This window comes from Lepidochelys kempii, chromosome 11 (assembly GCF_965140285.1).
Source record: "Lepidochelys kempii isolate rLepKem1 chromosome 11, rLepKem1.hap1, whole genome shotgun sequence".
NCBI classification, from domain to species: Eukaryota; Metazoa; Chordata; order Testudines; family Cheloniidae; genus Lepidochelys; species Lepidochelys kempii.
The window spans coordinates 35,972,392-35,995,194 of record NC_136390.1 but is presented as its reverse complement, the minus strand read 5'-3'; the positions used below and the strand labels follow the sequence as shown (position 1 = coordinate 35,995,194).

Genomic DNA, 22,803 nt, shown 5'->3' with positions numbered 1-22,803 from the left:
AAAGTAAGCCAGATCTCTCTAATATATCTTGGGGGACCCAAAATATATTTTTAACTTAGTCTGACTTTTTTTCTTTTAAATCCTTTTTATATTCCTATAAGCTTGTCGTGTATTTTTCTTTATTGTTGATGTAACTGAGAAAATTTTAAAGTCTCACTGGTTAGCTTAAGCTTTAAATTGTCTATTCAGGTGTCCTTAGGGTACAGTCAAAGTGGGCCAAGAGGCAGACCTAAAGTAAACCTTTTTGCCTCACTTATTTCATTTGAAATGCAATTTTCTTGTATTGTATATAACTCTCCTGGGAGGTTCTTCTGGAAGGCTTGTAGTAATTTAGCATTGTTCAGTTCCAAACAATGCTTTAGTGTTAATGTTCAGTTCATCTAAAAACTAAGATATCTGGTTTTTTTGTGTGTGGGACTGAGGGAGTGGGACTGAGGGGGAAATTATTTTTTTTGGAAGGCTTCAGAAATAATTTATATTTGCATCAGGATATTTTTTGGTTTGACTTTTTTTTTCCCTTATGGCATAAGTAGAGTCAAGGCATTATATATTTTTTTCAGTTTTGCTTTCATTGCATGTCACCTATATAAATAAATAATCACTGCAGTCTGAAGCTGATAGTTAGTGTAGCTGTTAAGAACATCCAGTGTGCAACCTCCAGTTTTTGCCCTCATTACATTTGAGAGGTTGTGGAGTAAAAAAAAAAAAGACTGTTTCTCCCTCATTTTACTTTCACCTGCTTATACCGGGTTAATTTTTTAACACATTCAAAAACAACAATGGGTTACGATTATCTCATCTTCAGAATGTAACAGTCTTCAAACAAATTAATATTGCATCAAGCTATTTCATGTCTTAAGGATGAAATTATGAATAAACATTGATAGAAAAGGGATAATTAGTAATGCCATTTATACAGGCAGAGCATTTTAATGTTTTTTTAAAAAGAATACCATTATGTCAGTGCCTGCATAATAAATAAATCACCACAAAAATTTTGAGAGCAACCTCTAAAGATTGCACATAAATGTAGCTGTGAGAGAATTCTGCATCTGGCAGCTGATCAGTGATGAAACAGTAAGTGTTCAAGAAAACAACATGAAAGTAGGAATAATCCTTAATAATCATGTAATAACCAAAGTAACTTTACCATATAGTGAAATCCAAAAGTAAAAACAAAGACACTCTATATTTATAGCACTGCTAAATAGTTCATTGAGAAAGAGTGGGGAAATACACCAATTATTTTCAAGTAGGGCCATGCCAGAACTTTAGATGATGTCACTTAATATTAGTTATTTATTTTCCTTGATGGTCAGAAAGACCTCTGTCAATTAGAAATTAAAGGCTAACCTGAGCATTATTAATTTAGCTTTCATAATGTTGACTCAGATTAAATTCAGTGGCTACAGTTTTTGAAATAGTTTAATCGAGAGCATAAAACTAACATTCCACACTCCCTATTTCATTCTACAGTTTTGCTACAAAACAGAAACTGAATTCCACAATTTAAGTCTATAAATTTAGAAGTCAAACCTGAATTACATCTGCTGTTGGGTGCTCCATTAGAAGAGTCATCTTGATAATTGCCAATCTTCACCTTAATATAACAGTTTTATCACCGATCTCCCATTCAAGAAGATGGAAGTCTTTTGCTCTTTGCAAAACATGCAGCTCATCTGATACAAAAGTGTGACTCCTGTTCCTCTTTTGTAAATGCTTTTTCATTTCAATGAGCTCTCTATACCTGCTGCGTGTGGCTGGGCTGAAATCAGAGATAACCTTGCTCCCTCCATATTCTGAAAAGCCAGGCTCGCTGTCTCTTATTTGACAGAGTACAATGTTACAGACAGAATGATTTCCCTCCACAGTGGATTTTGTGATGGAGACTTTAACTTTTTAATAACAAAAAGAGACCCAGATCATATTGTGACCAAACAATTTTGTCTGGGTCTGACTCCAGAGCTTTATGTGATGCACCTTCCACCACAACAGCATTTGTAGCCTTTCTGTTCCTGGACTACAAACAGTGGGGATTCCCCAGCATTCTTTACATTAGCCAGCACCTTTATTGTGATATACATTCTATTGGTATCATGGAGACTGAATACAGTCCTACTTTCTTTATCTGGGAAACATACGTCTCAGGCCACACACCTCACTATAATAAGCAATTAGAATTACTTGCCAATTCTGTCTTGCTGTAGGCTTCATTTAATTTGTGGCCTCTTAATTGTTGGTTGGGTTAGTAACCTCCCTTAGAATCATAGAATCATAGAATAGAATCATAGAATATCAGGGTTGGAAGGGACCCCAGAAGGTCATCTAGTCCAACCCCCTGCTCAAAGCAGGACCAATTCCCAGTTAAATCATCCCAGCCAGGGCTTTGTCAAGCCTGACCTTAAAAACCTCTAAGGAAGGAGATTCTACCACCTCCCTAGGTAACGCATTCCAGTGTTTCACCACCCTCTTAGTGAAAAAGTTTTTCCTAATATCCAATCTAAACCTCCCCCACTGCAACTTGAGACCATTACTCCTCGTTCTGTCATCTGCTACCATTGAGAACAGTCTAGAGCCATCCTCTTTGGAACCCCCTTTCAGGTAGTTGAAAGCAGCTATCAAATCCCCCCTCATTCTTCTCTTCTGCAGGCTAAACAATCCCAGCTCCCTCAGCCTGTCCTCATAAGTCATGTGTTCCAGACCCCTAATCATTTTTGTTGCCCTTAGCTGGACTCTCTCCAATTTATCCACATCCTTCTTGAAGTGTGGGGCCCAAAACTGGACACAGTACTCCAGATGAGGCCTCACCAATGTCGAATAGAGGGGAACGATCACGTCCCTCGATCTGCTCGCTATGCCCCTACTTATACATCCCAAAATGCCATTGGCCTTCTTGGCAACAAGGGCACACTGCTGACTCATATCCAGCTTCTCGTCCACTGTCCCCCCTAGGTCCTTTTCCGCAGAACTGCTGCCTAGCCATTCGGTCCCTAGTCTGTAGCTGTGCATTGGGTTCTTCCGTCCTAAGTGCAGGACCCTGCACTTATCCTTATTGAACCTCATCAGATTTCTTTTGGCCCAATCCTCCAATTTGTCTAGGTCCTTCTGTATCCTATCCCTCCCCTCCAGCGTATCTACCACTCCTCCCAGTTTAGTATCATCCGCAAATTTGCTGAGAGTGCAATCCACACCATCCTCCAGATCATTTATGAAGATATTGAATAAAACCGGCCCCAGGACCGACCCTTGGGGCACTCCACTTGATACCGGCTGCCAACTAGACATGGAGCCATTGATCACTACCCGTTGAGCCCGACAATCTAGCCAGCTTTCTACCCACCTTATAGTGCATTCATCCAGCCCATACTTCCTTAACTTGCTGACAAGAATACTATGGGAGACCGTGTCAAAAGCTTTGCTAAAGTCAAGAAACAATACATCCACTGCTTTCCCAATACAATACATCCACTGCTTAGGATCTCTTTCAGTTTAATCCTCTCCTATTTTTGCTGCAGGTATCAGGGCTAAATGGCCCCCTACATTTTTCCTTGCTGCTCTTCTTACAACTTGTACTCTTGCTTGATGCATCTGTCGTCCTTCATGTTCCACCTCCCTCCTGTCCTGGCTGTCAGACAGCCTTTTCTCCTTGTGATTGTTGTTACTTTTAGTGTTTCTCTATGCTAGCTTCCGTGGCCTTTCACTTCAATTTCCATTTAAGCCCCTCCACTCTTTCTTTCAAAGAAGAAACTATTTAACGTATTGGATGCCAGACTCCATGTTTCTAAAACTAAACTAGCTTTTTACTAAGAGAACTATTTTTCAAGGCATTGTATCTGCAGCTATCCTTATGCACACAGACTGACTTCTTGGTGCTCTTCAAAACTCTTCCAACTTGTCCTCCCTTTAAGTTCCATGAAGGTTGCTAAAACCTGCATAGTTTTCATCCCCCACTGAGATAGAGGGAATGAATGTAAGAGGTGGAATTAGAATTCCAGAGCTCCTGGCTTTCAATCTGTCAATGCACTAGACATCACAATTAGTGTTTGCTTATACAGCTCAGTGTTTTTGTACTGCTACTGAGTTTCTGCTTTTTAAACTCCAGTTCAGGAATAGATTGACGAATGTGTCCCAAAAGGGACAGACATCATAATGCTTCCTATGAAAACAGAAAAATCAACTTAATTGAGTGATACATTCTTTCCATTCCTAATTTACATGTTAAGGAAAATGTTAAGGGATATAATATATATAATTTTGAATGTGTGATATTGCGTTGTATGGATACTATGTGGAAATTAGGTAGTGCAAACTGTGGTTATTAAGTTCTCTTCCAGTACTGAGAGGTTTGGTGGTTTACTCTAAGAATATAGGATAGGATACGCTTCCTGAGTACAGTTAGGTTTAAGGATTTTACTTTTGTGCAGTTATTCCCAAATAGCACAATCTCAGTTTGGTGTCACATATCCAGACTAGATGATTATGTTTCAGTTAGAGCAGTTAGTGTTTCATGTCATTAATACACAGTCCAGTTATTAACAGCAGGTACTCAGTCTCTCATAGGTGCTGGAACTAGGAGTGCTGAGGGTGCGGTAGCACCCCATGGTTTGAAGTAACTTCCAGCATGTACACGGTTTACAGTTTGGTTCAGTGGCTCTCAGCACCCCCACTATACAAATTGTTCCAGCACTCCTGCAGACTCTTGAGTATTCTTACTTTTAAAAGATTGACTCTTTAGACATCTCTATTCAGAACCCGTAACTGAAGTTCAGAATTACAGGAGTTTTACATAGTTGTAAAAAACTCTATTTAATTTAAAAATGTTCATGCAAAGAAATGCATGTGGTGATGAAGGCCTTTTACAGCCATTTTCAAATCAGCTTGAGCTTTACAATAATTTTTAAATGTTAAAATTAAAACCATTATTTTCTTTTTCTGGTTGCATTTTAAATGCTCAGTTAACTCATAAGATATTATAGAAATATAACCTGTCTCACAATTCAGGGCAACTGCCCCTCTATTCCCCTCAGGCTTATTTCCAACAAAGGCACCCTCCCTCAGATTTTGCTGTTGTCTCTCCACTCTCCCTTCTGACTGGGGTATTTCCAGGCTGCACAGTTCCCTGCCTTAACTGTGTTATTCCCAGCACAGAGAGGTTACCCCAGGACACCTTCTTGCTTTCTCTTTAGTTAAGAGGTGAATTGCTACAGAGGTACAACATAGCACTTCCTGTGCAAGCCTACTTTAGTCTTAAGGTAAAAAGTATTACAGAGAAAATGTATTAAAAACAATAAAAGAACCAACACACAGTGATGAGCTGCCAAAATCTTAACAACCGGTTCCCTACTCACCCCACGAGGAGGTCATGTCCCCCCCCCACCCCGAAACCCCTGCCCCATCCATCCCCCTCGGCTGTCCCCTGACTGACCTCAGAACCAGACAGGAGGGTCTCGTGGGACACCGTAGTGGGTGCCCACCCTGCCCCTAAGAGCCAGAGGGACCTGCCGGGGGGCGAGGTAGGGAGTCCTGGCATTGCTTACCGGGGGCAGCTCCCAGGAAGCATCCGGCAGGTCCCTCTGGCTCCTAGGGGCAGGGTAGCGTAGCTGGGGGGGAGCAGGGGGAGTGGCCGCTCCCCCCACTGATCACATCAAAAGTGGTGCCTTAGGCACCAACTCCATGGGTGCTCGGGGGCTGGTTGTCCCTCGAGGAACAATTGGTTCTAAAAGGGCTTCTAAATTTAACAACCGGTTCTAGCGAACCGGTGAAAATTGGCTCCAGGTCACCACTGCCTACACACATGCTAATAAGTTTACCAGCGCTAACCCTAACCCTAGCATGGATTCTGGCAGGAACAGTCCTTCAAACCCTCACCCAAGGCTTATTCCTTGTGATTACTGGTTTATCATAGCTTTAGCTCAGAACAAGCACCCAGACCCTCCAACCCTACCCTAAGGATTGGGGTCCTCCATGGACCATTTTGCTGAATCAGGAAGAAGGCCCTAACCCAGTTTAAAACCAGGCTATTTATCCAAGACCCCTTGCTTTGTCTGTTAGTCCATGGAGAATCTAGTTTGAGCTCATACATGTTCACTTTTCCAGGGCTGGGTTTCTCTGGAGATATTACAATCTGAGTGAATTTGCCTACTCACCCACTGCAGTTCTCCCATTTACCGTTCCCCTGGAAATACATACAATTTCACAACAACACATATGCAATTTTATTTTTAATACACTTGACCCAAAGGTATTAATCCTATTCAATAACATTTAATTTAAGTCAATAAAGTCCATTCAGGATATTGCAGGAAATTGTCAGTCTGTCACAACCTACCATTAATATTATAATGGAAAGGGTTTTAGGATCATAAATCTTGGTTAGAAAGATTTCACAAATTCTTTTTGAGTACACAATTCTGTCAAAGGATAATATAAATTAGTTTTCTCCATGTCTGTGTACTGAAAAAAATATGACCTCCAGTTGCAATAGAACTAAATTGTTACAATGCTATCGTGGTTTAGTTTTAAATATTGTTAATCCATTTCCATTTCAATATGTTAGAGTGCTTTAATAAATGTACCATATTTAATAAACTGGCCAGCAATGAATAGCTATGTCTAATTTAATTGCTGGTGTCCCTGATTTGAAATTGTCAGTGTTGAACAAAGGATGAAACTGATTCAATTTTTTTAAAAAAGAATTATGTTTTATATTTGTACAAATCAAAATTCTCTTAGATTAACATATATCAATGAAAATAAAGCCCAACTAAAGCCTCATCTGTTTTTCTCCCCACCACTAAGGCATGCATTTAGACAGAATATAGGCATTAATTTTTCAATAGCTTGGCTTTAGTTGGTATATCTTAGCTTCAGTTGTGGTGGCTGTTTTTAAATAATTGATAAATTTTGTGATTATCTTTTATTTGTTTCATGAGCGTGTATCTGATGGCAAGGAACAGAGCAACCATGTTCCCAGTAATCTTGCTCCTACCTTATCTCCAATATACCTCATCCTGACCTGAAATACTATTGCAGTTAAGGTCCTGAGTTTTTCTCCTGTTCAGAGAGAACCAATCAGGCTTAATAGCGTAGCAGTTCTGTGATGTGTCGCTGTATTAATTTAGATGGAATAAAGGCACCCGAAGAGTCAAAAGTGTTAACAAGACCTTGTCTCTGTCCAACATTAAACAGTTTTTAACAAGATTTGGGGTTTGTATATAGAGACCAAACACACCATTAAAAATCCTTTTAATCCTTCATTAAAGATACAGAAAAGAAGGAAAAACAGAGCATTTGAAATGTAAAGTATTAAATAAAGCCTTCATTGTAATAATGGCCCTTTAACCTTTAGCTGGAGAGAGTTTTTAGAAGGGAAAAAACTCTCAACTGACAATGTCTCAGATAGTAATTTGTGTCCTTTTTTGGGGGAGGAGTTGAGATAGGCTGGAGCTGCTGCAGTTCCTGCTGCTGTTAAAGTCTGATTTCATTTCCTTAAAGACAAAACAAGATGAACACATGCAAGAGGGGACAGAACAGAAAAACAGAGATAGAAAATGCACCTTCTGTCTCTGGTATTGACTTTCACTTGCAATCTGACTGCTGGAAAAACACAGGCACAACACACAGTCTTATCAGCTACTGTGAAACCTGGCAAATTTGTACCAGCATCTGGCTGTTACAGGACATTGCTTTTAGCTGTCTTTCTGGTCACAGGCTTACAGCAGTATTGCAGAATATGCAGTCTTGGCTGCCTAAGGCAGACTTTTATTAAACAGAAGGCAAAAGAAGATTGGAAAAAAAAATTAAGGTGGGGAAGGAAAAGGAAACATTGGGGCGGGGAAGGGGAGAGAGTCTCACATCCCAGGTGGTGTGAAGCCAGTAGAAGTGGCAATGTCACCTGGGTCTCTCTCTCTGGCCCGTTCTGGTCAGGACAGCTCTCAGGATCAGGATGAGAAAGGCCTGGGGCCCCAGGAGATGGTGGGTCTGGCAGCCATGATGGCGAAGCTTGCTCTAGTACTGAGATTCTCAACCTTTTTCTTTCTGAGACATCCCATCCCGCCCCAACAAGCTATAAAAACTCCACGGCTCACCTGTGCCACAATAACTGATTTTCTGCATACAAAAGTCAGGGCCAGTGTTAGGGGGTAGCAAGCAGGGCAGTTGCCCGGGGCCCCTGCAAAGCTACATTGCTCAGGCCTGAGCTTCAGCCCTGGGTGGCAGGACCCAGGGCTTCAGACCCATGCAGTGGGCTTTGGCTTTCTGCCCTGGGCCCCAGTGAGTCTAACGCTGACTCTGCTTAGCAGGCCCCTTGAAACCAGGTTGTGAGCCCTGGACCGCGAGTTGAGAACTACTGCTCTAGGAGACAATTTTTCTCCCTAAGTCTTTCTTTAAGGAATCAAAAAGGGAGTAGTGGGTGAGCCCATTCCCTCATGATTTTGTCCACCATGGCCTAATTTCTGACACACCAGTTTTCGCTCATTGATTTTTGGTCTCAGTGTTCTTGTTTACAGGCATGATCTTAATATAGTCCTTGAATTATACTAATAGGCCTCAGAACCCAGTACTGCTACTACTCATATCAATAAATACATTTATTTGTTTACATTTGAAAGCCATTTCTTTACTTCTCTTATGTATACTATCTGCTTATTTTTATAATAGATTATTGCTCACTTAAGCTATGTCTGCCTCAGGCTAACGTCTTGCCATTCCTTTATGAGCAGTGCAGCCCCAGCAGTGGTAGCAGTTGTGGAAGCACAAATGCAGATAGAGCACGGGTGCTTTTGCTGTTCTGTTATCTCAGCCCACTCAGAGCAGGTAGTAGTAAAGCTGGGGGAGAGTTCCCCAAACAAGCTAATATAAACAAGGATATAAAGGCTGGAATATGCTTAGCCTCCTTCGTCCACAGAACTTCCTTTTTCTCTCAACCTCAACTGTTCTTCTTCCCAGTTCTCAGCTGAAAAAACAATCTGAAATCCTTAAAAAAACCCCAGTACTGTAGTAAAGACTGTACGCTGTCCCTGTGAACCAAGAGCTCAGCTTGAGCCAGTTCTAATAAAATATGTATATAGGTCTTGATAGAGAACAGAATTTCAACATATACTTACAGTTAAGAATATGCTTAAAACCCTTTCACTTCAAGTTTAAGTGCTGTCATGAATAGGGATACTTTTCTGAATCAGGGCCAAATATGCAGCTGGATCTAATAAGCCATATTTCTAAGATGGAAAATGAAGATTTTACTATTTGGTCGATATGAATTTAATAGTAAAGGAATATAATTTATAAATTACCCCAGCATTTTTATATAGAGAGGCTGGAATAATCAGGTCAATGCTGTTATTAAAATCTGTTCTTAGGGAAAGCCCGACACCTCTCAAGAAATCGGAAGATAATGAATGGGGAGGAGAGAATGAACAAAAAAAATTAAATAAATCTGTTTTGAAAGGGTTTAAAAGTTTGGCAGCAATAATATCTAAAGTGCCAAGGAAAGTGTGGCTTGAAAGAGCTGACTTAGTAACAGAGAGGGGGAGAGAGAGACAGAGGTGGTGTGATGGTTGTGACATGCTGTTTTGCAGTGAAGGAAGAGTACAGCAGCTGAGGCAGCAGGTGGCAGCAGCTTCCCCTCAAAACAAAGTGGAAATTGAAGCAAGCAAAATTAGCAGCAGCTAGCTGTATGGCAGCATTCTCCACTGTAATGCCATTTTGTCTGTTCTGTAGAACTTCTGTAAAAGAAGTGCTCAGTTGGCATACAGCTGCCATCTGGTATGTGAACAGATTGCATCTTAGAAAAAGGGTGTTCTTGCTTCTCCGTTTCCCCAGAGTGTGCATCAATGTATATGGAGCATCTAAATTCATTTTACAGGATGGAATTTCATGTATCAAACTCTGGATCTGATTTAACAAAGTTTGTTGCCAATTTTTGTTTCTGGGCCTTAATCTAAGCTGCGTTCTGCCATCATTCCCTGAGTATATTTTAAAATGGAGATTGACAGCTGTTTAGACTGTCAAGACTCTGTATAATAAGATGATAAAATTATGCACAATTTAAAAAATACATAAATCAAAATGGTAACTGCAGCCCAGAGACAACAGGTCAGACATGAATTCATGTAGTGGAAACTGTTCTGTTTGACTGTTGATTATTTCAGTACATACACTTAGGGTTTGCCTCCATGGGGACTTATTCGTGAGGTGAATTTAACTCCCTATGCAGACCCTTCTACCAGAATAAAAGAGTGCATTTTTGTTTGTTTTAGCTTATGTTGCTTTGGAAGCAGTTCAAGCTAAACTGAAAAAAGTACCCTTATTCCTGAATAAGAGTGTTCACATGGGGAGTTATATCAATTTAGCTATTGCAGTTTAACTGTGTAAGTATATCTGGAAAAATCTCATGTTTTGACAAGCCCCTAGAATGAAATGTAATTCCTCTGCATAAAATTGGAGTAAATTTAGGGGAGAAGTGGCAGTGTATAAGGGGAGGAGGGACCAAAAATCCACCAGAATCTACCAACCAGGGCTCCAGCAGTTCTCCTTTGTCCCAGCTGGCTGCTGCTTTGGCATACGGTCACTGCAGTTCTTCCACACCACTTGTGTGGGGTTGATTGGAGACACATAATACGGAATCCCTTGGCTCCTTCCTTATCCTACCCTAAACTCCTCCACATGCAGGACTGTTCTAGTTGTACTTCCCCAGAGCCCTGTGGTAAGAAACAAATTTAAGGATGTGCTAAACCTTCCGTACCAGAGGGAATATCATTCCCTGAAGAACAGACCTATTTGGGACAGTGGGTTGCACAAATGTGAACGAGGGCAGAATTTGTCCCACTTGGACTAAAGCCCTAGGAACAAATGTGGAGATCCCATTGAAATCCTCAGGATCTACATGTGCAGATCCAGAGGAAAAATCTGCCCCTTAATATTCAGAGTAGAGATCTAAGGTGTTATTTGGTTAACCTGACCCCATATGGGGTCAGCACCATGGCCTTCACTGTCCTGATTGCCATTTCCAGGTGTGTCACTTCTTTGGATGTGGTAATTTTTTTTTTTTTAAGTTTCAATACCAGAACTATTCATTAAAAGTTCTGGCACATCATTGCCATAAGCACTCCCAGAAATGATATTTTTATAAATACAAGGGGGGAAAGGGATATCTCTGAATGACAAGCATTTTATTACCAAAGCATCATGATCTAATGTGCAAAGGAGTTTTTTTCAGAAGGATCTGCCTAGTCTTACTGTGTTATATGTAGTATTTTAAAATAATTTTAATCATCGATCACCTTTAGGGGACTTTCAGTTAAAACTAATTTCTGTTTTAGACCCAAAACAGAGTCTGCCTGGATATTTGCAAAGTCTAATGCAATACAAGCCATTGGGGTGATGTCATTTGGTAAGTGTGTGTGTGTGTGTCTGAACATCTCTTCTCAATCTGCAGTCAGCCCTAATGGTTTAAATAATTTTACTTTACGATTGGACCTGCATGGCATATGCATTTTCCTTTTAAGTTTTTACCATAGTGTTAAGCTGGTTTAGGCAAAATTAGAGCTAGCCCTAATCTTTTTCCATTAGCCAGAATTAAACCTTTATTCAGGTTTGGATAAATATCCTCTGATATGCATAGTCCCCACTCTAACTTCTATTCCCACTGTTCTGATATCCCTCTGTAGGCTCTAGTGTGCTGATACTCTGGGGTCTTCCTATTGTTTGTTACTGCACAACATGCCTGTCGTCCCAGAGTGGGAAATGTCACATCCTCTGGATTTTTTCATCTGTACATTCTGGGGCACAGTTAACAGAGAAGCCCCAGACAGGATCAAGTGGTAGTTTAGGCTCCAGAAATCTAAGTAGTTGTTGTGGGTCATGGTGTAAACCTGAGGGGAGCACCAGAAGGAGGCACTGGACATTGAAGTGGAATTGTGAGCAGGAAGCTGTGTCTGGGGTTGGCAGGGGAGAGCCAGGTGGCATTGTAGGGGATGAGAAGTCAGAATCATACGGCTGAGTGGAAGGCGGAGACCCACGTAGAATGAGATAAATATCCAAAATGTGAAGTCATTTGATGTTTGCCATGCACTGCATCCTTCATTTGTATTTATAATAATGAATTGATTTAAACTGTGCTATATTTTCCTGCCCTGGAGTCCACAAGCTTAGCATGGTACAAAATTGTTATTTTTAATGAAACGTATGTTTGTTTTTTAATTGCCATGTGTGTTTCAGCATTCGTTTGCCATCATAACAGCTTTTTAATCTATGGCTCTTTGGAAGAACCCACTCTGAGTAACTGGTCTCGCATCACTCATGTGTCTGTCTCACTCGCTCTGTTTATCAGTGTGCTGTTTGCTGTATGTGGATATGTGACATTTACCGGTTACACAGAAGGTAAGATACTCTACACATCTATTTTTAAGGCTTGGCCTTCTGACACTTTCCACCCTTTTTGTTTGAGTTCAGTTAACTCCCTGCAGGATAGAGAGAAGAGGAAATGCCAAGCTGATCATTGTCTTTTTATTTATACTTGAAAAGGAATGTCTGGGATTTATCCTTCTTACTTAATAGTCAAAAAATATGGGAGTGGGGTGAGAAGCCAGCCCAGGGCCTATGCGCTTGTGGAAGATGGTGTAGACCCAGGAGCAGAGCCCTGCTGGTGGAAAGTCCACACCAAGGAGAAACATTAGCACAAAACTGCTTCCTTTTGTTGGAAGGATTGCATGGATTAGTAAAGCACAAAAATAAACAGAACTGCCCAGGAGTAGAGCATGGCCAGAGTGGATGGGGAAATATGATGAGTACATATAAAAGCTTAAATAGTTTCCACACATCCCCTCAACACGCTCTGCTGGCAGTGCTCTTATAGTGGCTAACAGAGCTGTTTCCCATGCGCCCAGCAGAATTTTGACGGAGTAGAGCAATGATACTTCCATCATCTGCACTCCTTCAGGATGAAATTGCCCTGGAGTGCAAGTGGTTAAGGTGCCACTAACTGGTATGACTGACACACACAAATCTCTGTGGAAGTTGCTGAGGGGGAAAAGAGACATTCTGAGAGAGTGAAGGGAGGGGAAGTCAGCTTCCCTTCTAGTAGCGAGGAGAGAGGGAGGTTGGTGTGTGCAGGGAGCAACTTTCTGTCTAGTATTCCTAAAAACATACCGTCTTTTGCCTTGAGGATCCTCTATCTAAATAGGGTTTAAATTTTTCATTTTTCACAACTCAGGTATGTACTTTCTTTGAAACTGCAGCCTAGATTATTAATGTCAGAAATGTACCATAGGGTTCTCGCTGTCTTTGAAACAGATTTCACTCTCTCTCTGTCTTTGGGAATGAATGGGAAGAAGGAGGTAAGCAGTAAGGGAGGAAGAAATTTGTTAAATACATCATTGTTTCTCAAGTCAGCCAAACAATTTTAGAGACATTTCTTCAGTGGTTTCACAATTCTTTTACGGTCCAGTTTAAAGCTGTAAGAGAAGGTTTATCATCTCATCTTTTTGTGGCAGACAGCAGCATTTAGCTATGCTTGGAGCAGGGGATTTTCACTCCCTTCCTCCCCCTCCTCCCCACATTTGTTTATCCAGGAAAGCAATGTACTCTAGTCATTGCTTATACCCATCTTTCTAGCTGGACTGGCTGAGTACAGAATGACTAAAAATATATATTTCAGGACTGGGAAAATCATACTTCTCATTTTGTCTGTGTGTGTGTGTGTGTGTATATATATATATATAAATACTATACACTATAGTATATTATACACTAATTCCATCTCATCATCCATCTTTTTCACCAGTTCCCTCAATCTCTTCTTTCTCCAGAACAAATCTGGTTGTTTCTTGAGCTCTACTGGACTCCTAAAAGTAGCAAGTCATATATAGTATAATGGAAATCAGAGGTGGAAATCACCCGGTAGGCCATGTAGGTATAGTCTTAAGATTTGTTCATGTTCCATGGTAAATTAGTCATTCAGCCTGAACTCGATCCCATGGTCACCTTTCCCCAGGTCCTTTGCTATAATCACTAGGTAAGGTGTTTACTTGAATTGTATAGCAGTATAGTAGTAAACTGATGCAAAAGGAATTACCAGTTAATAATCCATATGTTTACATAGGGCTTTGAATGTTTGAAATCCCCCAGTATAGTGTTGCAGCTGAGATTAGATCCTGTAATATGATACACAGGAACTTCAGCTCTCTAGCTGTACCCATCTAGTCTTCCTTATGTGATTGTTCTTGTCCTAAGAATAACAAAAAGGAAATCTGTTTGTTTTAACCAAATGTTTTTCTTTCTAAAACTGTGTCACATACCGATTAAAAAAACAAACAAACACCAGAAGCACCTTTACAAAGTCATCTAAAAAAGAAAGCTGCAAAAAATAGGATGACAATAGGCTTAACCCTGTAATATGTGTATGATAGATACGTAAATACTCAAGTGGAAATGATCTTGAGAACACAAGAAATAATAGAAAATGCTGTTACTGTTGGGGTAGTGAAAGTTAATTTTGAATGTAATTTGTGATTATCTAATCATCATTTTCTGATTTATGTCTCCAAAAGTGGGTCACAAAATCTCAAGTTTTTGTGTACAGTTATTCTGGTGATTTATCTATTTGCATAAGTGTAAATGTCAACTAATAATTAGCCACAGTTGTCATTAATTTGAAATAATTTAATTTTTCACTGTTCTCTAGGAGATATATTTGAAAACTATTGCAGAGACGATGATCTTGCTACATTTGGAAGGTTTTGCTATGGAGTCACTATAATCCTGACTTTCCCCATTGAATGTTTTGTGACTAGAGAAGTGAGACATTTATCTCTTTTTCCATGATGTTTTAATCATATGATTAATCTGTAAATTATATGGAGAGATCTGTCCTAATTGCAATTATTGACTAATCTTATGTAAATATCAATACCTAATGGTCTGGTGCATGCTAGCTATAGCATTTAGTGGGCTTTTTCTTGTGATTTCTTAAACTTAATATTGTTTTCTTGAATATTGCTGCTTAAATTCTCAGTATGGTGTAATGGAACTGGCATGTAGTGAACTCCAGTGTGGTGACTCACAAAGTATAGTATGCAGGAGATGGTTGCAACTGATTGGGGCAGCGGATTTATAGTGAAGTAGAGGGAAAGTCCTGGAATGTTTCACTGTACTGTAATTGATTAATGGGAAATCTGTAGGAAATCTTTTCTTTTCATAAATGACTTCATGGTAAGAAGGTTTCACTGTGTTTATCAGGTGAATGAGAAGAGCACCACTATGTCTTGAAAATATAGCAAAGTCAAATATTGGGTTTTTTTGCATAATTTTAATATGAAACAATGTCTGGAAAAGGAGGGACACCTCTCACTGAAGTCAAGAATTTGAGATGGTTGAGAGCCATAACATTCTCACTGTTCCTTTTAGTTGCATTATAAATCATAGCATATAGAATTTAAAACATGCTGCTTGTTAAAATAAATAAAGGGCCAAAGTAAAGTTGCAAACTGTGTTTTCATTTCAGGTAATTGCCAATGTGTTTTTCAGTGGGACCCTTACTACCATTCTCCATGTTGCTGTGACAGTAATTGTTGTTGCTGTAGCCACAAGCATATCTTTAGTGTATGATTGCCTTGGAATAGTTTTAGAGCTGAACGTAAGTGAACGTAATGCTCCATTATTTACTAATCACTCTTTAATATAAATGAAATTCTGAAAAATGACCGTATTCTTTTAAATGTAACATAGTGTAGTGTTAACAGTGTCACAGAAGGAAAGGAATTATTTACCTCCTCAGAAGTTAAGATAAAAGAACAATGTCCTGAAGCTAAGGAAGAAAAGTTCAGGCTGGATAGTCAGAGGACTTTCATAACCTTCAAGAGTAAATCTACAGTGAAATAGACTTATCAAAGGATGTGGCTGATGGCTATGGGCCATGACTACCAGTAGTTAAGTACAAATTAGATAAGACAGTGGAGTATAACGGGACCTGTTAAAATGTTGACACTCGTTAGGAAATTGTTAGAGTTACTGTAGTATTACAGGTATCTCACATTGAGTCACTACATCCTCTAGCCATGGCCCTGCCCCAGGTAGTGCTGCTGACTTTTGAGCCTGGATTTCTGTCAGGCTCCTGGCAGAAGGGCAGTTGCAGCCAATTTCTTCCACTACTATTGGACTTTCCTTTGCACTTGAGCCACCACCACCGTCTTCACTATGGGAAGGCCAGAGTGTGGGGGATCCAAAAATGACCTCATAGGAGGGAAAATATATCTCTTGCAAAGTGCCATCCCTAAGACTCTGATACTGCCTCAAATTGAAGGCAGAGGCTCCAAAACCGGGAATTCAGTTTAAAGACAGATACTAAGGTTTTTCTTGTCTTTAATACTTACACAACACAAAGTGTTAAAGACTGTGTAACAGAGTAGCTTGCCCATTAAGTGAAACTGGCCTCAGCACTCTTGTTCCAGGCCAAGTGTTCCCAGATGGGCCAATTAAGAGGGCAGGGCAGCATTTGGGGACCAATAAGAGTCCTGGTGAGATCTAATGAGAATCAGAGCAGACTAAGTGAATCAGGAGCAAGGTAGGAGAAGACAACTGCCAAAGAAAGGAGGTGCTTCCTGGGAGAAGGCTAAAGGTAGGAGAGCAGCAAGAGGGATTTGCTGGCTGGTGTCTCCAAGCCAAAGAGCTAGGAACAGATGGCTGAAAGGAGGAGGAGGAGGAGGAGGAGCAGCAGCAGAGGGAGTTGCCTGCTGACCCTAAGCCAGAGCCAAGGGCCAGAGAAGGCTGAAAGAAGGGAGAGCAGTGGAGGGGCTTACCCACTGGCATCTCCTTGTTGGAGAGCTGGACCAGAGGAACGATAAAAGGAGAATACTCCCAGCAGAGAGGCTGGGGGAGTCCCTGCTGGAAGGAGCAGGGTTTCACCCCAGAAGGAAGAGGAGTTTTATTTACATTGGGGTGATATGGACTATGTTTTGGGATATATTATGGAATACTTACACCATGTTTGTAAATAAATTGTTTGGGACTAGAAGATAAACTTGCATGGAGTTACTGAGGACTCAAAAGTGTGGGGTCTTTTTTGTTTTGTTTTTGTTTTGAAATAATCTTCCATATAAGTAAGGGTTCCATAAATATTATAATGTTGTCCCTTTTAGCCCATGTAGTTAGCCAATATCTGAGTCCTTGCCAGGTTGTTTCCATTGGGAGAAGAAGCTGAGAGATGAGTTTGGTATCTCTTTGTGTACATTTTTGTAAATAAACAAGATTACATCAAAGTCCTGTTTCCCTGAACATAGAAACAAACAGGAAGCAGTTTCCTTGTTCAGAAAGCCTAGTCTGCCTTCTCATTGAGTATTATGCCTAAAAGAATTTGTGTCTCTTGACTTCCTCCCAAGCACTATGATCACCACCGCTTCAATTGCTGTCAGCTCACTTTCTCCCTGCTTTCTGCTTCTTTTAATCCAAACACAGATATAGCTGCCAATAAATCAATTCCCTGTGTTTGCAGTCAGACTCTAGGAAAACCCCGTGGGCACAGGGTGTAGCTTCTAGGCCTTGCCATGGTTGTCCATAACTTGGGCAATTGCTTCTGTTGTTTCAGCTATCACTAAGCAAAAGGGCCATTTAATTGCTCCATCATGTAGCCTGAATGAAGGGTGCATAGTACACCCATCAACTTCTACTTGGTCTGTAACTGATGACTGCCAATAACACTTCCCAGCATGACAATATAAGTAACAAGAAAATACAGATGAATTAAACAAAGACACATTAACGTATGGATTTACTTCACACCCTGCACTCTCCATAATCAACAAATTTATGGGTTGCATTAACTGAAATTAATGCAAACTACTCATAAAGTGTGTGTAAGAAAGTGACAAGTTCCAAAATCATGCACAGAAATGCAGAGCTCTCTGATAGCAAATGATGCATGGCTGCAACAATATTTTAGCCTGCATTGGTGCTTTATTAAGAAAATACTTCATCACACGCTTAACTCCGTACCTATCCAGGACAGCACTTAAGCATGTGCTAGACGTTTAGTTAGTTTCCTTAAAAGTTCAGCACGTGTCATAAATGTAAAGGGAAGGTAACCACCTTTCTGTATACAGTGCTATAAAATCCCTCCTGGCCAGAGGCAAAACCCTTTCACCTGTAAAGGGTTAAGAAGCTAAGGTAACCTCGTTGGCACCTGACCCAAAATGACAAATGAGGAGACAAGATACTTTCAGATCTGGAGAGGGGGCGGGGAACAAAGGGTTTTTCTGCCTGTGTGATGCTTTTGGTGGGAACAGATCAGGAATGCAAGCCTTACAACTCCTGTAAAGTTAGTAAGTAATCTAGCTAGAAAATGGGTTAGATTTTCTTTGGTTTAATGGCTTGTAAAATAAGCTGTGCTGGAGGGAATGTATATTTATGTCTTTTTGTAACTTAAGGTTTTGCCTAGAGGGATTCTCTGTGTTTTGAATCTGATTACCCTGTAAGTATTTACCATCCTGATTTTACAGAGGTGATTCTTTCCCCTTTTCTTTAAATAAAATTCTTCTTTTAAGAACATGATAGATTTTTCATTGTTCTTAAGATCCAAGGGTTTGGGTCTGTGTTCACCTGTACCAATTGGTGAGGATTATTATCAAGTCTTCCCCAGGAAAGGGGGTGTAGGGCTTGGGGGGGATATTTTGTGGGAAGACGTCTCCAAGTGGTATCTTTCCCTGTTCTTTGTTTAAAATGCTTGGTGGTGACAGCATACTGTTCCAGTACAAGGCAAAGTTTGTACCTTGGGGAAGTTTTCAACCTAAGCTGGTAAGAATAAGCTTAGGGGGTCTTTCATGCAGGTCCCCACATCTGTACCCTAGAGTTCAGAATAGGGAAGGAACCTTGACAACATGCATAACTGTTGTCCTGAACAGGGATGGTTTCCTGACTCAGGGTCTGTGTTTGGAGGCATTGCTCAACAATATTATTCTGAGCAGCTGCTAGGAGCAAGTTAAACTGCTGCATTGATGTTTATCATGCACAGGGAGCTTTTCTTTGTTTTACTGAAAGGTAAAAACTTTAAGGAAATCCAAGTAGGTGTTTTGTGATAGTGCATGAAAGAACTATAAGGATTAATGAATAATACTGCCCCTTTACATTTTTTCTAAAAGCCTGTGAGGAAATGTTCCTAAATATTTCATATGATAAAATATTTCAAAGCTATTCAAAATGTGGGATATACTGTACTTCTGGAGCTGACATTTTTCATGTAATTTTGGCTTAATAGAAAGCAAGTTAATGTAGGGTAAAATTTCACCCTGTTACAGTAAAATGAGTAAGTTGTAACTGTTTCCTTCATCCTGAGACATTTCAAATTATAGTGCAGATTCCTTTGCAATCTATTTGGGTTTTGATGATTGAAACCACCCTGAAGAAAAGCTACTATTCTAGTTTCATTTCATAGGAAACTTTTTGCACAGATCTAATTACAACCATTTAACTATAAACTAATTATAAATGTTTGTTTTGTGCTGGAGATGTGAATATGTGCGCTTATGGGTTTTTTTGTTTCCTCCTCCCAGGGGATTCTCAGTGCTACGCCACTTGTTTTTATCATCCCAACAGCATGTTATCTGAAGCTGTCTGAAGAGAGATGGAACCATTCAGATAACCTCATATCCGGCCTGATTCTTACTGTTGGTGTGTTAGTGATGACAGTTGGATTTGTTATGACTATCTTGCATCCCCAAGAATGTAGCCATGGAAAAGAAATGTTCTACTGCTTCCCTCATAATGCCTCTCTTTACAACAGTACACTTCCGCCTTTTTAGCTAACTTGCCAGTTCTGAGTCTAAAGGGCCTGTCAGTCAGTCCATACTACTTTAAGTATGACTGGGACAGAGTCCTCTTATGTTTTCATACTGACTAAGAATCTTAAACTGTACAACTATATTTGTGTATCGTGTTTTATGCTATTGTCTTTTTCTAGATGAGAATTAAGCTTTGACTTTTAAGATTGTGAAATGCTTTAAAGTGCATTACATCAAACCTGACTATTCAGTAGAGCCTCACTAAATTGGATGAATAACTCAAAAATCAATGCTAAGGATGTAATTTTGCAAATTAGCAAATTAGTAATCAAATACAATTAAAAAACATAAATTAGGCATCTCAAAGCCCTGGTCTACACTAGGACTTTAGGTCAAATTTAGCAGCGTTAAATCGATGTAAACCTGCACCCGTCCACACGATGAAGCCCTTTATTTCGACTTAATGGGCTCTTAAAATCGATTTCCTTACTCCACCCCGACAAGTGGATTAGCGCTTACATCGGCCTTGCTGGGTCGAATTTGGGGTACTGTGGACACAATTCGACGGTATTGGCCTCCGGGAGCTATCCCAGAGTGCTCCATTGTGACTGCTCTGGACAGCACTCTTAACTCAGATGCACGATTGTTTGCCGTTGCTCTGATGCAGGGAGGGGCGGCTGACGACATGGCTTACAGGGTTGTCTTACAGGGAGTTAAAATCAACAAAGGGGGTGGCTTTACATCAAGGAGTATTTCAGGCAGGACTTCGCGGAGGGTTCCAATAAGAAATGGTGCACCTAAGTTATTGTTCTTATTGGAACAAGGAGGTTAGTCTGGCCTCTGATTGATACATGGCTAGATTTATCTCGCTGCACCTTCACTGTGAGTGACTGGAGTGTGACCTAGAGGAATGAGTCCCCTAGACGGGGGCGGGCGGAGGGTTTGCAAATGAGTACAAAACAAATCTGGTCTATTTCTTGTTTTGATACACTCCATCTATCTTTTACATCTTTGGCTGGCAGCAGACGGTGCAGAAGGACTGCATGCCATCCACATCTCATGGCTGCTCGGCAGAAGATAGTACAATAGGACTGCTAGCCAGCCTCATCTCTTACCTGCCCGGCAGAAGATGATGCAATAGGACTGCTAGCAATCCGTATCACCTGCCTGCTCACCATAAGATGGTTCAATAGGACTGACTGCAGGACTAAAGAGAATGACCTGGTCAAGTCACTCCAAATTTAGTCCCTGCGCCCATGTCTGCCCAGGCACTCCTGATCGACCTCACAGAGGTGACCAGGAGCACCTCGGACATGACGATGACGGCTACCAGTCCTATTGCACCGTCTGCTGCCACAAGGCAATGGGTTGCTGCTGCTGTGTAGCAATGCAGTACCACGTCTACCACCACCCAGGAGACATACGGTGACGGTTACCTGAGCGGGCTCCGTGCTTGCCGTGGTATGGCATCTGCACAGGTAACTCAGGGAAAAAAGGCGCGAAACGATAGTCTGCCCTTGCTTTCACGGAGGGAGGGAAGGAACGGGGGCCTGACGATATGTACCCAGAACCACCCGCGACAATGTTTTAGCCCCATCAGGCATTGGGATCTCAACCCAGAATTCCAATGGGCAGCGGAGACTGCGGGAACTCTGGGATAGCTACCCACAGTGCAACACTCCGGAAGTCGACTCTAGCCTCGGTACTGTGGAAGCGCTCCGCTGAGTTAATGCACTTAGAGCATTTTCTGTGGGGACACACACACTTGAATATATAAAACCAATTTCTAAAAAACCGACTTCCATAAATTCAACCTAATTTCGTAGTGTAGACATATCCAAAGTGTACTTTCTCTAGTCCTTTAACAAATGGAGTTTTAGTTTTAATTACTTTTGGTAACTCTTCACAGAATACTAGTAAACGTACTCTAGTATATTTTCTAAAAGCTCTGAAACTATATTATTAAGAGACCTAACCATAGCACTCTGCTATTAAATTTTTGCTGAGAAGTGGGGATAGCCCTGTGAATGTTGTCTGTGATTTGTAGTGTATCTAGTGTATTAGAGTGAAAATCACCTTCGGGCAGAGGACCAATTCAAATGCAAGACTTGTGCATTTAAATACTCAAAATAGGGTTTAAGTGGGATTTTTGTTGTGCCCAGACTGTGTTGGTTCTCTATTGAATAGTGAATTACAAGGTTGTTTGCTGTGTTTTTATTAAAAGGATTTTATATGAATAAAATAGCATTGGTATTTTTTAAGATGACTCGAAGAGATAGCCTGCTTTTAAAACCATCACTATGAGATTGACAGAATAGAAATTGTAATTTACAGGAATCATAACTTACCTTAAATTAATAAGTGAACTTATTGCTTATGAAACCTGATGGTGATAATGCTGTAGTTTCAGCAGGTGCTGTCTGATCTTCCCCATGGAGTTCTGCTAGTGAACTGAAATCTCAAATTCCATGTCTCTCTTCAGTACATTCCATTTGTTCAGCAGAACTCTACCCTGTCTGAAACAAATGGCAGAATCCTATAAATGCCCAAGCGCACTTCCACTTAGAGGGTTTATATCAAGGTCGATAGAAGACTAGTCAACTAAGAATTCACTTGTAAATAATGTGAAGGATGAGCCTGGCTCCCCATTTTATTGCTGAGCACTTGTGTTTTCCATCCAGATCAAATAGTTTGATCACCTTCTTGGCTCAATCTGTGTTTTCATTATCTTAAGGTCTTTATGCTACCTCAGCCAGAGATGCTTTGATACTGCTCAACACTTTCAAACCTCAATGCATAAGTTAGGTTTTGAAATCCATATCTAGACAGCTAAACAGGAGTGGTCTGATTTTCAGAATTGCTGAGCCCACCTGCAAGTCCCATTGACTTCAAAAGAAAACCAGGTGACTTCTGATCAGGATGTAGGACCTAATTTAGGCATCCAGGTTTGAAGATTTTGCCCACTGTCCTTATTGCTTGAAAAACAATTTCAATCAAAACTTTTAACCCACAAGTTTACTATTATGGTAGAAGGCAC

General features: G+C 40.5%; 1 protein-coding gene across 4 annotated transcripts in view; it reads left to right on the top strand.

Annotated features, from left to right (window-relative positions):
* The window catches only part of SLC38A11 (solute carrier family 38 member 11), a 43,334-nt gene extending 21,307 nt beyond the window's left edge, over window positions 1-22,027 (top strand). For 2 of the 4 annotated variants that reach the window (XM_073305664.2, XM_073305660.1), the window contains exons 8-12: window positions 11,319-11,389; window positions 12,217-12,378; window positions 14,681-14,793; window positions 15,500-15,631; window positions 19,539-22,027. In XM_073305664.2, coding sequence (XP_073161765.1) covers window positions 11,319-11,389; window positions 12,217-12,378; window positions 14,681-14,793; window positions 15,500-15,631; window positions 19,539-19,787 — 727 coding nt within the window. In that variant the 3' untranslated portion in view covers window positions 19,788-22,027. The remainder of the gene's footprint in view (window positions 1-11,318; window positions 11,390-12,216; window positions 12,379-14,680; window positions 14,794-15,499; window positions 15,632-19,538) is intronic. The other 2 variants (XM_073305662.1, XM_073305661.1) reach the window with 2 other exon arrangements.
* Window positions 22,028-22,803: the final 776 nt, after the last annotated feature.